The sequence below is a fragment of the Cuculus canorus genome, chromosome 33 (genome assembly GCF_017976375.1).
Source record: "Cuculus canorus isolate bCucCan1 chromosome 33, bCucCan1.pri, whole genome shotgun sequence".
Classification (NCBI taxonomy): domain Eukaryota; kingdom Metazoa; phylum Chordata; class Aves; order Cuculiformes; family Cuculidae; genus Cuculus; species Cuculus canorus.
Window position 1 is genome coordinate 409,770 of NC_071433.1, and position 15,965 is coordinate 425,734.

The window sequence follows — 15,965 nt, forward strand, 5'->3', positions numbered from 1 at the left end:
TTTGGGGGTCTTGGGGGGCAGATAAGGGGATGGGGGCAGGTTGGGGGGCAAAGGGGCAGATGGGGGGGCAAATTGGGGGGGTTGGGGGCAGATAAGGAAACCTGGGGGGGCAAAAGAGGCAGATTTGGGGGTGATGGGGGGCAGATCAGGGGGTTGAGGGGCAGATAAGGGGGCGGGGGGGGCAGATAAGTGGGTCTGGGGGGGCAAAGGGGCGGATTTGGGGGTGATGGGGGCAGATAAGGGGGTGGGGGGCAAAGGGGCAGATTTGGGGGGGCAAAAGGGGCAGTTTTTACCCCCCCCTTTTTTCCAGCCCCTCTCGAGCCCTGAATGAACCCTTTTCTACAGCGATTTTTGGGGGGGGGAGGGGAGTGTCCCAGTGCCAAACTGGGAGCGCCCCCTCCCCTCCCAGTGCCAAACTGGGAGCGCCCCTCCCCCCCTCCCAGTGCCAAACTGGGGGGGCTTTGGGGGGAGGGGCATGGCTTGGGTGGGGGGAGGGGGGAATAAAAGGAGTGGCTTTTACTGGGAGCAACTGGTGTGGACTGGTTTGTACTGGGGAGCAGCTGAGTTGGACTGGGAGGGACTGGTCTGGACTGGGAGCTCCGACTGGTTTGGATTGGAGGGGGCAACTGGTTTGGACTGGGAGGGACTGGTTTGGACTGGGAAACCCCAACTGGTGTGGACTGGTATGGACTGGGAGGGACTGGTTTGGACTGGGAAACCCCAACTGGTGTGGACTGGGAGGGACTGGTTTGGACTGGGAAACCCCAACTGGTGTGGACTGGGAGGGACTGGTTTGGACTGGTGTGGACTGGGTTGGACTGGGAACCCCCAACTGGTTTCGACTGGAAGACCCAAACTGGTTTGTACTGGGAGGGACTGTTCTGGATTGTTGTGGACTGGTTTGTACTGGGAATGCCCAACTGGTCTGTACTGGGAGGGACTGTTCTGGATTGGGAACTGTAACTGGTTTGTACTGGGAGGGACTGGGACTCACTGGGGGAGGCAACTGGTTGGGACTGGGTGGACTGGTTTGGACTGGGAGCCCCCCAGGTCCCTTCCAGGCCCCCCCAGGACCCACTTAGGGCCCCCCCAAACCCCTCAGGAGCCATTTTGGGCCCCCCCGACCCCTTTAGGGCCCCCCAGTGCCCCCCAAGACCCTTTTAGGGCCCCCCAGGTCCTTTGTAGGACCCCCAGACCCCCCCCAGACCCCCCGGACCCATTTAGGGACCCCCAGGGCTCAGGAGCCATTTAGGGACCCCCCAGACACCCCCCCCCCACTACCCCCAGGACCCATTTAGGGCCCCCCCCAAACCCCTCAGGAGCCATTTTGGCCCCCCCACCCCTTTAGGGCCCCCCAAGACCTCCAGGACCCCTTTAGGGCCCCCCAGTGCCCCCCAAGACCCCTTTAGGGACACTCCAGTACCCCCCACGGAGCCATTTAGGGACCCCCCCCAGGACACCTTTAGGGCCCCACAGGGACCCCCTCACCCATTTGGGGGTCCTGGAGGGGTCCTGGGGGGAAGGGGTAGAGGGGGGGAAGAGGCGAATAGTGACGAAAAGACCCGAGCGGGAGCGGAAAAAGCCGAGCGGTGGCGGAAAGACCCGAACGTTGCCGGAAGGAGCCGAGCGGAACCGGAAGGAGCCGAGCGGTGGCGGAACGACCCGAACGCTGCCGGAAGGAGCCGAACGTCCCCGAGCGTCGCCGAGCGGGACCGGAAGTGTGGCGCGCGGGGCCGGAAGTGGCGGCGCTGCCGAGCGGGGCCGGAGCCGCCGGGGCTGCGCGGGGTCGGAGCGGGGCCGGGGCCGAGGCGGAGCCGCTGCAGCCGCGATCGGGGGACGCCGACATGTCGGATTTCGATGAGTTCGAGCGGCAGCTCAACGAGAATAAACAAGGTACCGGGCGGGGGGGGGGAGGGACAGAGGGACGGACGGGCGGGCGGACACACGGACAGAAGCGCCGCCGCCCCGCCCCCACGCGCCGCCCCTCCCCCCCACGCGCCGCCCCCGCCGGGGGGGCCCCGACCCCCCCTTGAGGGGTCCCCGACCCCCCTTTTCCCCCTCTTGAGGGTCCCCGTTTCCCGCCCTTTAGGGGTCCCCGACCCCCCCCCCCGAGGGGTCCCCCAACCCCCCCTTCCCTTTCCCTTCTCGTTTCCCGCTCTTTAGGGGTCCCCGACCCCCCCTTTTCCCCCCACTTTGAGGGTCCCCGACCCCCCCTTCCCCCCCTTTTGAGGGTCCCCGACCCCCCCTTTTCCCCCCCTTTGAGTGTTCTCAACCCCCCCTTCCCCCCCTTTTGAGGGTCCCCGACCCCCCCTTTTTCTCCCCTTTAGGGGTCCCCAACCCCCCCTTCCCCCCCACTTTAAGGGTCCCTGACCCCCCTTTTTTTACCCTACTTTGAGGGTCCCCGACACCCCCTTCCCCCCCACTTTGAAGGTTTCCGACCCCCCCTTTCCCCCCCTTTTGAGGGTCCCTGATCCCCCCTTTCCCCCCCTTGAAGGTCCCCGACCCCCCTTTTTCCCCTCTACTTTGAGGGTCCCCAACCTCCCCGTTTCCTTGAGGGTCCCCGACCCCCCATTTTTCCCCCCCTTTGAGGGTCCCCGACCCCCCTTTCCTCCCCTTTAGGGCTCCCCAATCCCTCCTTTCCCCCCCCTTCCCCGATCCCCCTCCCTGAGGGGTCCCCGACCCCCCCATTTCCCCCCCCCGGGTCCCTCCCCCCCCCCTTGAACCTTCGAGGGGTCCATCCCCCCTCCTTTAAGGGGTTTCCCCCTCCCTTTGAGCCTTTGGGGGGGTCCTTATTCCCCCCTTTGAGGGGTCCCTGACATCCCCCCCCAGCACTTTGGGGGTCTCTGCCCCCCCTTAACCCCCTTTCTCGGTCCGTGCCCCCCCATTGAGCCCTTGGGGGGGTCCCTGCCCCCCTCTTTTAGGGGTCTGCCTCTCCTCTTGACCCTTTTTGGGGATCCCTGCCTCTCCCTTTGAGGGGTGTCCCCTCCTTTAAGGGGTCTCTGCGCCCCCCAGGGGGGTTGGGGAGGGGTCCTGGGGTTGGGGGGGGGGGGTGAGGGGGGCCTGGGGGTTGGGGGGGAATTGGGGGGCCGGGGGGGGGCTTAAGTGGGGGAGTCTTGGGGTTTTGGGGGGCGTCCTGGGGTTTGCGGATGGGAAGTGGGGGGCGGGCAGGGTCCCCGGGGGGTTTGAGGGGGGGGTCCTGGGGATTTAGGGGGGTGCTTGGGGTTTTGGGGGGGGGGGTCTTGGGGTTTGAGGGGGGTCCTGAGATTTCGGGGGGAGTTCTTGGGGTTTGGGAGGGGGAGTCCTGGGGTTTTGGGGGGGTTCGTGGAGTTTAGGGGGTGGGTCTGGGGTTTATGGGGGGTTAAGGGGGGTCCTGGGGTTTGGGGATGGGAATTGGGGGGCAGGCAGGGTCCTAGGGAGGGTTTGAGGGGGGGGTCCTGGGATTTTAGGAGGGGTCCTGTGGTTTTGGGGGGGGGGGGTCTTGGAGTTTGGGGGTGCTTCTGAAGTTTTAGGGGGGGTGCCGGGGTTTTGGGGGGAGTTGTGGGGTTTTAGGGGGGTTCTTGGGGGTTGGGGGGGGGTCCTGGGGTTTTAGGGGGGGTCCTGGGATTTTAGGAGGGGTTCTGTGGTTTTGGGGGGGGTTCTTGGAGTTTGGGGGTGCTTCTGAGGTTTTAGGGGGGGTCCTGGGGTTTTAGGGGGGGTCCTGGGTTTGGGGGTGGGATTTGAGGGGGGGTTTCTGGGTTTGGGGGGCTGTGGGTGGGGTTTCTGCCCCCCCGCGGTGGAATCGGGGTGCTGTTACCCCTCAATTTCTTGCCTCCCCCCCCCCCAATTTCGTTTTGCCCCCCCAGAACGCGATAAGGAGAACCGTCACCGCAAGCGCAGCCACAGCCGCTCCCGCAGCCGCGACCGCAAACGCCGCAGCCGCAGCCGCGACCGCCGCAACCGCGACCAACGCAGCGTCTCCCGCGACCGCCGGCGGCGCCGGTAACGGGGGGGGGGGGCGTTAATTAGGGGGGGCGGTGTTAATTAGGGGGGGCGGTGTTAATGAGCCCCTTTTTTGCTCTTCGTGGCTCTTAATGAGGTTTTGTCTCTTCGTAGATCGCCTTTGAGCCTTTCGGGGCCGCTGAGGTAAAGGGGGGGGAGTTGGGGGGGTAAAAGGGGGTTTTGGGGTGTCGGGGGGGGTCTCTATGGGGGGGTCAGTCCCCTCCTGACCCCCCCGGGACCCCCCCAGCCGCTCCCCCCGCCACGAGAAGAAGAAGAAGATCCGCAAGTACTGGGATGTGCCCCCCCCCGGCTTCGAGCACATCACCCCCATGCAGTACAAGGCCATGCAAGGTCAGGGGCCCCCCAGAGCCCCCCCAGATCACCCCAAGCACCCCGGGACCCCCAGAGCCCCCCCAGCCCCCCTCTGGGACCCCCAGAGCCCCCCCAGATCACCCCCAGCCCCCTCTGGGACCCACAGAGCCCCCCCCAGCCCCCCTCTGGGACCCCCAGAGCCCCCCCAGATCACCCCAAGCACCCCGGGACCCCCAGAGCCCCCCAGCACCCCTCTGGGACCCACAGAGCCCCCCCAGATCACCCCCAGCCCCCCTCTGGGACCCACAGAGCCCCCCCCAGCCCCCCTCTGGGACCCCCAGAGCCCCCCCAGACCACCCCAAGCACCCCGGGACCCCCAGAGCCCCCCCAGCCCCCCTCTGGGACCCCCAGAGCCCTTCTGACCATCACCCCAAGCACCCCAGGACCCCCAAAACACCCCCCCCGGGACCCCTCAAAGCTCTTCTGACCCCCCCAGAACCTTCCCAGCCCCTCTCCGGGACCCCCAGATCACCCCAAGCACCCCGGAGCGCCCCCCCCCAGACTCCTTCAGATCCCCCAGAGCCCACCCAGACCCCCTCCCGGGACCCCCAGGGCCCCCCCTGATCACCCCAAGCACCCTGGGACCCTCAGAGACCCCCCCGCCCCCCTTTGGGACCCCCAGAGCACCCCCCCGGGACCCCCCAAAGCCCTTCTGACCCCTCCCAGAACCCCCCCAGCCCCTCTCCGAGACCCCCAGATCACCCCAAGCACCCCAGAGCCCCCCCCCCCAGACTCCTCCAGATCCCCCAGAACCCATCCAGATCCCCACCACCACCCCAGGACCCCCCAGGGCCCTTCTGAGCACCCCCCGATCACCCCAACCACCCCGGGACCCCCAGAGCCGACCCCCAGAACCCCCCTGGGATCCCCTGAGCCCCCCCAAGGCTCCCAGACCCCTCCAGGGACCCCCAGAGCCTCCCCAGATCCGTTATGACTCCTAAGAGTCCCCCCTGGGACCCCCCAGGCCCCTCCAAACCTCCCAACTGCCCCCCTGGACCCCCAACCACCCCCCAAGACCCTTCCAATCCCCCCAATTGCCCTCCCAGGACCCTCTAAACCCCCGAAGACACCTCCAAATCTCCCCAACTGCCCCCCCAGAACCCCCAACCCCTCCAATTGCCCCCCCCAGCACCCCTATATGCCCCCCAGGACCCCCAACCCCCCCCCAAGACACCTCCAGTCCCCCCCGTTGCCCCCCCAGGACCCCAAAACTCCCTCCAGGACCCTCTAAACCCCCACAAGACACCTCCAAATCTCCCCAACTGCCCCCCAGAACCCCCAACCCCTCCAATTGCGCCCCCCAGCACCCCTATATGCCCCCCAGGACCCCCAACCCTGCCCCCAAGACACCTCCAGTCCCCCCAGTTGCCCCCCCAGGACCCCGAAACTCCCTCCAGGACCCTCTAAACCCCCACAAGACATCTCCAAATCTCCCCAACTGCCATCCCCGGACCCCCAACCCCCCTCTAAGCCCCCCCAGGACCCCCAAACCCCGCCAAGACCCCTCCAATCACCCCAATTGCCCCCCCAGGACCCCTAAACTCCCCCCAGGACCCCAAATCCCCCCCAACCCCTCTCTAAGCCCCTCCGGACCCCCTAACCTCTGCCCCCAATTCCCCCGTGCGGCGTTAGCGGCGGGGCAGATCCCGGCGACGGCGCTGCTGCCCACGATGACGCCGGACGGGTTGGCCGTCACCCCCACGCCGGTGCCGGTGGTCGGCAGCCAAATGACCCGGCAGGCGCGGCGCCTCTACGTGGGCAACATCCCCTTCGGCATCACCGAGGTACCCCTTTCGCCCCCCATTTCGCTCCCCGTTTCGCTCCCCGTTTGCTCCTCTTTTCGTTCCCATTTTACTTCTCATTTCACTCCTTGTTTGCTCTTCCTTCTGCTCCCATTTTACTCCCCATTTCACTCCCATTTTACTTCCCGTTTCACTCCCCATTTGCTCCTCGTTTCACTTCACATTTGCTCCGTTTCGCTCCTCGTTTCATTCCCTGTTTCGCTCCCCTTTGCTCCTCATTTCTCCCCGTTTGTTCCTCCTTTCATTCCCATTTTACTCCTCATTTCGCTCCGTTTGCTTTTCCTTCTGCTCCCATTTTACTCCCCGTTTTGCTCCCCGTTTGCTCCTCTTTTCATTCCCGTTTCGCTCCCCGTTTGCTCCTCATTTCTCTACCGTTTGTTCCCTGTTTCGCTCCTCGTTCCGCTCCCCGTTTGTTCCTCCTTTCATTCCCATTTTACTCCTCATTTCGCTCCGTTTCCTCCTCATTCCGCTCTCATTTTACTCCCCGTTTGCTTCTCTTTTCATTCCCCTTTCATCCCCGTTTTGCTCCTCGTTTCGCTCCCCGTTTGCTCCTCTTTTTGTTCCCGTTTTACTTCTCATTTCACTCCTTGTTTGCTTTTCCTTCTGCTCCCATTTTGCTCCACGTTTGCTCCTCCTTTCACTCCCATTTTACTCCTCATTTTGCTCCCTGTTTTGCTCCCGTTTGCTCCGCGTTTCGCTCCTCGTTTCGTTCCCCGTTTTGCTCCCATTTTACTTCATGTTCCGCTCCCGTTTTACTCCTGTTTTACTCCCGTTTCGCTCCCGTTTTACTCCTCATTTTGCTCCGCGTTTCGCTCCCCTTTCGCTCCCCATTCACTCCGTTTTCACTCTGCTCCGGTTTCACTCCTTTTCCCTCTCTCTATTCATTCCCCTTTTTGCCCCATATGACCCCATTTTTGCCCTGTTCTGTTCCCTTTCCCCCCTTTTTGTCCCCTTCCCCCCCATTTTCACCCCCCATGACCCCATTTTCCCCCCTTTCTCCCCCATTTCCCCCCTTCCCCCCCATTTTCACCCCTATGACCCCGTTTTGCCCCCTTTCTCCCCTATTTTCCCTCCTTCCCCCCTTTCCCCCCCATTTTTGCCCCCTCTGACCCCGTTTTGCTCCGTTTCCCCCCCGTTTTCACCCCTATGCCCTCGTTCTGCTCCCTTCTCCCCCCATTTTGGCCCCTTCCCCCCCATTTCCCCCCCTTCCCCCCATTTTCACCCCCTTCCCCCCTGTTTTCACCCCCTTTTCCCCCACTGACCCCGTTTTCTCCCCTTCTCCCCATTTCCCCCCCATTTTCCCCCCTTCTGACCCCACTTTGCTCCCTTTACCCCCCTATTTCCCCCCCTTCCCCCCCGTTTTCACCCTCTCTGACCCCATTTTACCCCCTTTACCCCCCATATCCCCCCGTTTTCACCTCCTCTGACCCCATTTTGCCCCCTTTACCCCCCATTTTCACCCCTCTAACACCATTTTACCCCCTTTCCCCCCCACTTTCCCCCTTCCGCCCCTGTTTTTGCCCCCTCTGATGCCGTTTTCCCCCCATTTTCCCCCCCTTTTCACCCCTCCGACCCCATTTTACCCCCTTCCCCCCCATTTTCTCCCATTTTCCCCTCGTTTTCGCTCCTCTGACCCCGTTTTCCCCCCCGTTTTCGCCCCCGTTTTCCCCCCCGTTTTCGCCCCCTCTGACGCCGTTTTCCCCCCATTTTCCCCCCGTTTTGCCCCCCGTTTTCCCCCCGTTTCCCCCCGTTTCTCACTGCCCCCCCAATCCCGCAGGAGGCGATGATGGATTTCTTCAACGCTCAGATGCGCCTGGGGGGCCTCACTCAGGCTCCCGGGAACCCCGTCTTGGCCGTTCAGATCAACCAGGACAAGAACTTCGCCTTCTTGGAGGTTCGGGGAAGGGATTTTGGGGTTCGGGGGGATCAGTTTTGGGGGGCCCCGAAGCCCTGACCCCCCCTGACCCCCCCAGTTCCGCTCGGTGGATGAGACCACGCAGGCCATGGCCTTCGACGGCATCATCTTCCAAGGGCAGTCGCTCAAGATCCGCCGCCCGCACGACTACCAACCGCTGCCCGGAATGTCCGAGAACCCCTCCGTCTACGTCCCGGGTGAGGGGGGACCCCAAAACCTGCCCTGAGCACCCCAAAACCCCACCCTGGGCAACCAAAACCCCACCCTGGGCAACCAAATCCCACCCCGGGCAACCGAAAACCTGCCCTGGGCAACTGAAAACCCACCCCAAAACCTCCAACCTGCTGCTCAGTGATGTCCGAGAACCCCTCCGTCTACGTCCTGGGTGAGGGGGGACCCCAAAACCTGCCCCGGAGCACCCCAAAACCCCACCCTGGGCAACCTAAACCCCACCCTGGGCAACCAAATCCCACCCCGGGCAACCGAAAACCTGCCCTGGGCAACTGAAAACCCACCCCAAAACCTCCAACTGCTGCTCAGTGTGTCCGAGAACCCCTCCGTCTACGTCCCGGGTGAGGGGGGACCCCAAAACCTGCCCTGAGCACCCCAAAACCCCGCCCCGGGCAACCAAAACCCCACCCCGGGCAACCCAAAACCTGCCCTGGGCAACTGAAAACCCACCCCAAAACCTCCAACCGCTGCCCGGAATGTCCGAGAACCCCTCCGTCTACGTCCCGGGTGAGGGGGGACCCCAAAACCTGCCCCGGGCACCCCAAAACCTGCCCCGGGCAACCAAAACCCCACCGCGGGCAACCCAAAACCTGCCCTGGGCACCCCAAAACCTGCCCCAAGCAACCAAAACCCCACCCTGGGCAACCAAACCCCACCTTGGGCAACTGAAAACCCACCCCAAAACCTCCAACCGCTGCCCGGAATGTCCAAGAACTCCTCCGTCTACGTCTTGGGTGAGGGGGCACCCCAAAACCTGCCCCGGGCACCCCAAAACCCATCCTGGGCACCCCAAAACCTGCCCCAGGCAACCAAAAACCCACCCTGAGCAACCGAAAACTGTCCCTGAGCTCCCCAAAATACGCCCCAAAACCCCCAACCGCTGTCCCAGTGTGTCCGAGAACCTTCCGGCTGTGTCCTGAGTGAGGGGGACCCCAAAACCTGCCCTGAGCACCCCAAAACTTGCCCTCATCACCCTAGAACCAGCCCTGAGCCCCCCAGAGCCCACCCTGAGCTCCCCTAAAGCCACTCCAAAACCGCCCCCGGTGTGTCTGAGAACCCCTCTGTCTACATCCCGGGTGAGGGGGGGACCCCAAAACCCACCCCGGGCACCCCAGATACCAGAGCCCCCCCAAAACCCACCCTGAGACCCCCCCCGAGTCCCCTAAAACCTGCCCTGAGCCCCCCAAAATCCCCAGAGCCCCTCCCAAGCCCCTCGGAGCCCCCCAAAAGCCACAGAGCGTTCCTCTGAGCCCCCCAAAAGCCCCAGAGACCCCTCCCAAGCCCCTCGGAGCCCCCCCAAAATCCCCAGAGTCCCCCCCAATCCCCTCAGAGCCCCCCAAAAGTCCCAGAGCCCCCCCCCGGACACCCTTTCCCACCCCCTCCCTGCAGTCCCGGCTGCTCAGGGGGGAGTTGGGTCGATTTTAGGGGGGCCCTGGGGGGGTTTTGGGGTCCCCCCACCCCCATTTACTGCCCTGTATCCCCTTTTTTTTTAGGGGGGGCTTTTTATTCCCCCTCACACACCAATTTGGGGGGTCCTTTTCCCACCCCCTCCCTGAGGTCCTCATTGCTCAGAGGGGGCTGTTTGTTTTGGGGGGGCTCTGTGGGGTTTGGGGGGGGCCCTGTGGGGAATTTTGGGGTCCCCCCACCCCCTATTAACCCCCCGCGCCCCCCCAGGTGTCGTCTCCACGGTGGTGCCCGACTCCGCGCACAAACTCTTCATTGGGGGTCTCCCTAATTACCTTAACGACGATCAGGTAATTGGGGGGGGGACACCTCAAAACCCCCCCTCAGACTCCCCAAATCCCAGAAGGGGGGGGCGGGGCCCCCATTTTCTTCCTCCCCCCCCCGAAATGATTTGATTCAATGGGGGCAGAACTGAGGGTTTTTGGGGGGGGGGGCTCTGGTTTTGGGGGGTCCTTAGTTTTTGGGGGGATATTTTTTTGGGGGTTCTCTGATATTTATGGGGGGTCTCTGGTTTTGGGGGAGGGGTTTAGCTTTTGGGGGGGTCTATTTTTTGGGGGCATTCCCTGATTTTTCAGGGGGGGCTCTGGTTTTTGGGGAGGGGCCCTTAGTTTTTTGGGGGGTCTTTAATTTTTGAGGGGTCTTTAATTTTTGGGGGGGGTCATTTTTATGGGGGTTCCCTAATTTTTGGGGGGGGTCCTTAGTATTTGTGGGGGTCCATTTTTTGGGAGGTTCCTTAATTTTTTGGGGGGGTCCATTTTTTGGGGGGGTCCATTTTTGGGGGGGGTCTCCTTAATTTTTTTTGGGGGGGGCCCTTTGTTTTTGTGGGGGTCCATTTTTAGGGGGTTCCTTAATTTTTTGGGGGGTCCTTAGTTTTTGTGGGGGTCCTTTTTTGGGGGGATCCTTAGTCTTTGGGGGGGGTCCTTAGTTTTCATGGGGGTCCATTTTTGGGGGGGTTCCTTAGTTTTTTACGGGGGGGGTCTCTGCTTTTGGGGAACAATCTCTGGTTTTGGGGGGGGTCCCTGATTTTTGGGGGGCCCTTAGTTTTAGGGGAAGCCCTTAGTTTTAGGGGAGTTCTCTGTTCTTGGAGGAGATTTCTTGGGGTTTTGGGGGGGGGGGGGGATCCTCCGGTTTTTGGGGGGGGTTTCCCTGGTTTTGGGGGACGCTCTTGTTTTGGGGGGGCCCCAATTTTTTGGGGGGTCCCCAAATTTCTGCCCCCCCTCAGGTGAAGGAGCTTCTGACGTCGTTTGGACCCCTCAAAGCCTTTAATCTGGTGAAGGACAGCGCCACCGGACTCTCCAAGGGTTACGCCTTCTGCGAGTACGTGGACATCAACGTCACCGATCAGGTACCCCAAAAAAAACCGGGGGGGACCCCAAAAAACCCGAGTGACCCCCCCAAAAAAACGGGGAGGGGCCAAAACCCCCTGTCCTCCCCTTCGTTTTGCTCCTTAATGGGCGTTACTGAGGCTGTTGGTGCCCCAAATCCACCCGAAATCCATCTGAGAGGCACCGGGGACCCCCCAAAATGGTCTTGGGGACCCCAAAAGGCCTCCAGGATCCCCCCAAATCTCATAGTGCCCCCCAAAACCTCCTGCCCCCCCCCCCCCCCGGCCTTTCTCCAGGCACCGCTGGGGCTGATTGTGCCCCAAATTTACCCCCAAATCACCCCAAAATCCATCTGGGAGGTGCAGCCAGGCTTTGGGGAACCCCAAAATGAACTTGAGGAGCCTGAAAGGCCTCTAGGACCCCCCCAAATCTTACGGTGCCCCCCAAAACTTCCTGCCTCCCCCCGCCCCAACACTCCCAGCCTTTCTCCAGGCACCGCTGGGGCTGATTGTGCATAAATTACCCAAAATCACCCCAAAATCCATCCGGGAGGCACTGGGGAGTGTTTGGGACTCCCCAAATAGTCTTACGGACCCCAAAAGGCCTCCAGGACCCCCCCAAATCTCATAGTGCCCCCCAAAACCTCCTGCCCCCCCCCCAGCCTTTCTCCAGGCACCGCTGGGGCTGATTGTGCCCAAATTTACCCCCAAATCACCCCAAAATCCACCCGGGAGGCGCTGCTGGGCCTTGGGGACCCCCCAAAAGGAAGATGGGGAGCCCGAAAGGCCTCCAGGAGCCCCCCAAATTCCATGGTTCTCCCCAAAACCTCCTGCCATCCCCCCCCCCAGCAATCCTCACGCACCACTGGAGCAGTTTGTGCCCCAAATCCACCCCTAAATCACTCCAAAATCCACTCGGGAGGTGCAGCCGGGCTTTGGGGACCCCTTCAAAGAAACGTGGGGACCCCCCCGGACCCCCGTGACCCCCCCGACCCCCCCCAGGCGATCGCAGGACTGAACGGGATGCAGTTAGGGGACAAAAAGCTGCTGGTGCAGAGGGCGAGCGTGGGGGCCAAGAACGCCACCCTGGTGAGTGGGGGGCTATGGGGGGGCTATAGGGGGGCTATGGGGGACTGGGGGGGTTAGGGGGGGTCTGAGAGGGGGTTAGGGGGGGTCTGAGGGGGGGGTCTGAGGGGGTTATGGGGGGTCTGGGGGGGGGCTATGGGGGGTCTGGGGGGGGCTATGGGGGATGGGGGGGGTTAGGGGGGTCTGGGGTGGGGGTTATGGGGGGTCTGAGAGGGGTTATGTGGGTCTGAGGGGGTTATGGGGGTCTGGGGGTCAGCCGTGGGTCCTGCTGTCCCCTAACGCCGCCGTGCCCCCTCCCCAGAGCTCTGGGGGCCATTGTGGGGCCATTGTGGGGCCATTGTGGGGCCATTGTGGGGCCATTTTGGGGCCATTGTGGGGCCGTTTTGGGGCCATTGTGGGGCCATTTTGGGGCCATTGTGGGCAGTTCAGGCTTGGCCGTGGGGGGCTGAGGCGCCGCAGTGGGGCAGCCGTGGGGCAGCCGTGGGGCAGCTGTTCCTTCCCAATGCTGTGCCCCCTCTCCAGAGCTCTGGGGGCCATTTTGGAGCCATTTTGGGGCCATTTTGGGCGGTTGAGGCTCGGCCGTGGGGGGCTGAGGCACCGCCGCGGGGCAGCCATGGGTCAGCCGTGGGGCAGCCATGGGGCAGCCGCGGGTCCGGCTGTCCCCTAACGCCGTGCCCCCTCCCCAGAGCTCTGGGGGCCATTGTGGGGCCATTGTGGGGCCATTGTGAGGCCATTTTGGGGCCATTTTGGGCGGTTGAGGCTCGGCCGTGGGGGGCTGAGGCGCCGCTGTGGGGCAGCCGTGGGGCAGCCGTTGTTCCGGCTGTCCCCTAACGCCGTGCCCCCTCCCCAGAGCTCTGGGGGCCATTGTGGGGCCATTGTGGGGCCATTGTGGGGCCATTGTCGGGCCATTGTGGGGCCATTTTGGGCGGTTGAGGCTCGGCCGTGGGGGGCTGAGGCGCCGCCGCGGGGCAGCCGTGGGTCCGGCTGTCCCCTAACGCCGTGCCCCCTCCCCAGAGCTCTGGGGGCCATTTTGGGGCCATTGTGGGGCCATTTTGGGGCCATTGTGGGGCCATTGTGGGGCCATTTTGGGGCCATTGTGGGGCCATTTTGGGCGGTTGAGGCTCGGCCGTGGGGGGCTGAGGCGCCGCCGCGGGGCAGCCGTGGGTCCGGCTGTCCCCTAACGCCGTGCCCCCTCCCCAGAGCTCTGGGGGCCATTGTGGGGCCATTTTGGGGCCATTTTGGGGCCATTGTGGGGCCGTTGTGGGGCCATTTTGGGGCCATTGTGGGGCCATTTTGGGCGGTTGAGGCTCGGCCGTGGGGGGCTGAGGCGCCGCCGCGGGGCAGCTGCGGGGCAGCCGTGGGGCAGGCTGTCCCCTAACGCCGTGTCCCCTCCCCAGAGCTCTGGGGGCCATTTTGGGGCCATTTTGGGGCCGTTTTGGGGCCGTTTTGGGGCCGTTTTGGGGCCATTGTGGGGCCGTTTTGGGGCCATTTGGGGGCCATTTTGGGCGGTTCAGGCTCAGCCATGGGGGGCTCTGGCGCAGCCGTGGGGCAGCCGTGGGGCAGCCGTGGGGCAGGCGCGGGGCAGGCGCGGGTCCGGCTGTCCCCTAACGCCGTGCCCCCTCCCCAGAGCACCATCAACCAGACCCCGGTGACGCTGCAGGTGCCGGGGCTGGTGAGCTCGCAGGTGCAGGTGGGCGGGCACCCCACCGAGGTGCTGTGCCTGATGAACATGGTGCTGCCCGAGGAGCTCCTCGACGACGAGGAGTACGAGGAGATCGTCGAGGACGTCCGCGACGAGTGCGGCAAATACGGCCTCGTCAAATCCATCGAGATCCCGCGGCCCGTCGACGGCGTGGAAGTGCCCGGCTGCGGCAAGGTGGGGCCGCCGGGCCCACACTGTGGGGAGAGGGGGGGCAGAGACCCATAGATGGGGGGAGAGGGGGAAGAGAGACCCACACGTGTGGAGAGAGAGGGGGGAGAGACCCATAGATGGGGGGAGAGGGGGAAGAGAGAGACCCATAGATGGGGGGAGAAAGGAGAGAGAGAGAGACCCACACCTGTGGGGAGAGAGAGGGGAGAGACCCATAGATATGGGGAGAGGGGGGAGAGACCCATAGATGTGGGGAGAGAGAGGAGGGGGAGAGACCCACGCCTGTGGGGAGAGAGGGGAAAGACCCATAGATGTGGGGAGAGAGAGGGGGGAGAGAGACCCACAGGTGTGGGGAGAGAGGGGGGAGAGACCCATAGATGGGGGGAGAGGGGGGAGAGAGAGAGATCCATAGATGGGGGGGGGGTTGGGGGAGAGACCCACACGTGTGGGGAGAGAGAGGGGAGAGACCCATAGATGGGGGAAGAGAGGAGAGAGAAAGACCCATAGATGTGTGTGTGTGGCGGGGGGGAGACCCATAGATGGGGGGAGAGAGAGAGGAGAGACCCACACGTGTGGGGAGAGAGAGGGGAGAGACCCATAGATGTGGGAGAGAGAGGGGAGAGACCCATAGATGTGGGGAGAGAGAGGGGAGAGACCCACAGATGTGGGGAGAGATGTATTTTCCCCCAAACCCCTCTTTTCACCCCGTCCTCAATTTTCCACCCTCTGACGCCATATTTTTTGCCCCCAAACCCCTTTTTTACCCCCCAACTCCCCCTTTCTGCCCCCAAACCCCCTTTTTACCCCTCTAAACCCCCTTTTTACCCCTCAAACCCCCTTTTTTTACCCCCAAACTCCCTTTCTGCCCCCAACCCCCTTTTTTACCCCCAAACTTCCCTTTCTGCCCCCGAACCCCGCTTTTTACCTCTCAAACCCCCTTTTTAACCCCCCAAACCCCCTTTTTAACCCCCCAAACCCCTGTTTTTACCCCCCAAACCCCCTTTATACCCCCCAAACCCCCTTTTTACCCCCCAAAACCCCCCTTTTTACCCCCCAAACCCCTGTTTTCACCCCCCAACCCCCCTTTTTACCCCCCAAATCCCCCTTTTTACCCTTCAAACCCCCCTTTATACCCCCCAAACCCGTTTTTACTCCCTAACCCCCCTTTTTACCCCCCAAACCCCTCCTTTTCACCCCCCCACCCCCCTTTTCACCCCCTCACCCCCCTTTTTGTGCCCCCCCAGATCTTCGTGGAGTTCACCTCGGTCTTCGACTGCCAGAAGGCGATGCAGGGGCTGACGGGGCGCAAGTTCGCCAACCGCGTGGTGGTCACCAAATACTGCGACCCCGACTCCTACCATCGCCGCGATTTCTGGTAGCGCCGCCCCCCCCGAACCCCAACCCCCCCCCCCCCCCAAAAAAAAACCCCAAATCCCCCTTCCTTCTATTTTTTTTTGGTTCTTTTCCATGTTTTTCCCCCCCCAAAGTGCTGTTTCTCGTCGTAGCTCTCCCCCCCCCCATCCCTCACCCCCCCCAGTGGCGAAAATGGGGGGCTCCCCCCTCCCCCCGGGGTCAGAAGGAGTCGGGGATCCCCCCTTCTCCCCTCTCCCTTGCTGCCCCCCCCCCCCAATTAAACGATTTTTCCAATTAGCTGCAGTCTGTGTCTCATTTAGGGGGGTGGGGAAGGAACCCCCCCGCGGTTTGGGGGTTCCCTCCTCCATATTGGGGTTCCCTTTGGTTTGGGGTCCCCCCCTGCTTTGGGGGTACTCTGCGTTTTGGGGTTCCTTCCCCCATTTTGGGGGTCCCTTTGGTTTGGGGTCCCCCCCTGCTTTGGGGGTACTCTGCGTTTTGGGGTTCCTTCCCCCATTTTGGGGGTCCCTTTGGTTTGGGGTCCCCCCCTGCTTTGGGGGTACTCTCCATTTT

At 63.2% G+C, this 15,965-nt stretch overlaps 1 protein-coding gene across 2 annotated transcripts; it reads left to right on the top strand.

Annotated features, from left to right (window-relative positions):
* The first annotated feature begins 1,719 nt into the window (after positions 1 to 1,719).
* Positions 1,720 to 15,471, top strand: U2AF2 (U2 small nuclear RNA auxiliary factor 2). Of its 2 annotated transcripts, none has more exons than XM_054052365.1 (12): positions 1,720 to 1,893; positions 3,843 to 3,978; positions 4,093 to 4,122; positions 4,226 to 4,329; positions 5,983 to 6,134; positions 7,930 to 8,046; positions 8,126 to 8,264; positions 9,973 to 10,052; positions 10,985 to 11,107; positions 12,089 to 12,175; positions 13,833 to 14,048; positions 15,287 to 15,471. In XM_054052365.1, exons 1-12 carry the CDS (start codon positions 1,845 to 1,847, stop codon positions 15,419 to 15,421), a joined length of 1,368 nt encoding a protein of 455 aa, XP_053908340.1. In that variant the 5' UTR covers positions 1,720 to 1,844; the 3' UTR covers positions 15,422 to 15,471. The 2 variants fall into 2 exon arrangements, with proteins under 2 accessions (XP_053908340.1, XP_053908339.1); XM_054052364.1 differs by having other exon boundaries at positions 1,721 to 1,893; positions 13,800 to 14,048.
* The last annotated feature ends 494 nt before the right edge of the window (positions 15,472 to 15,965 follow it).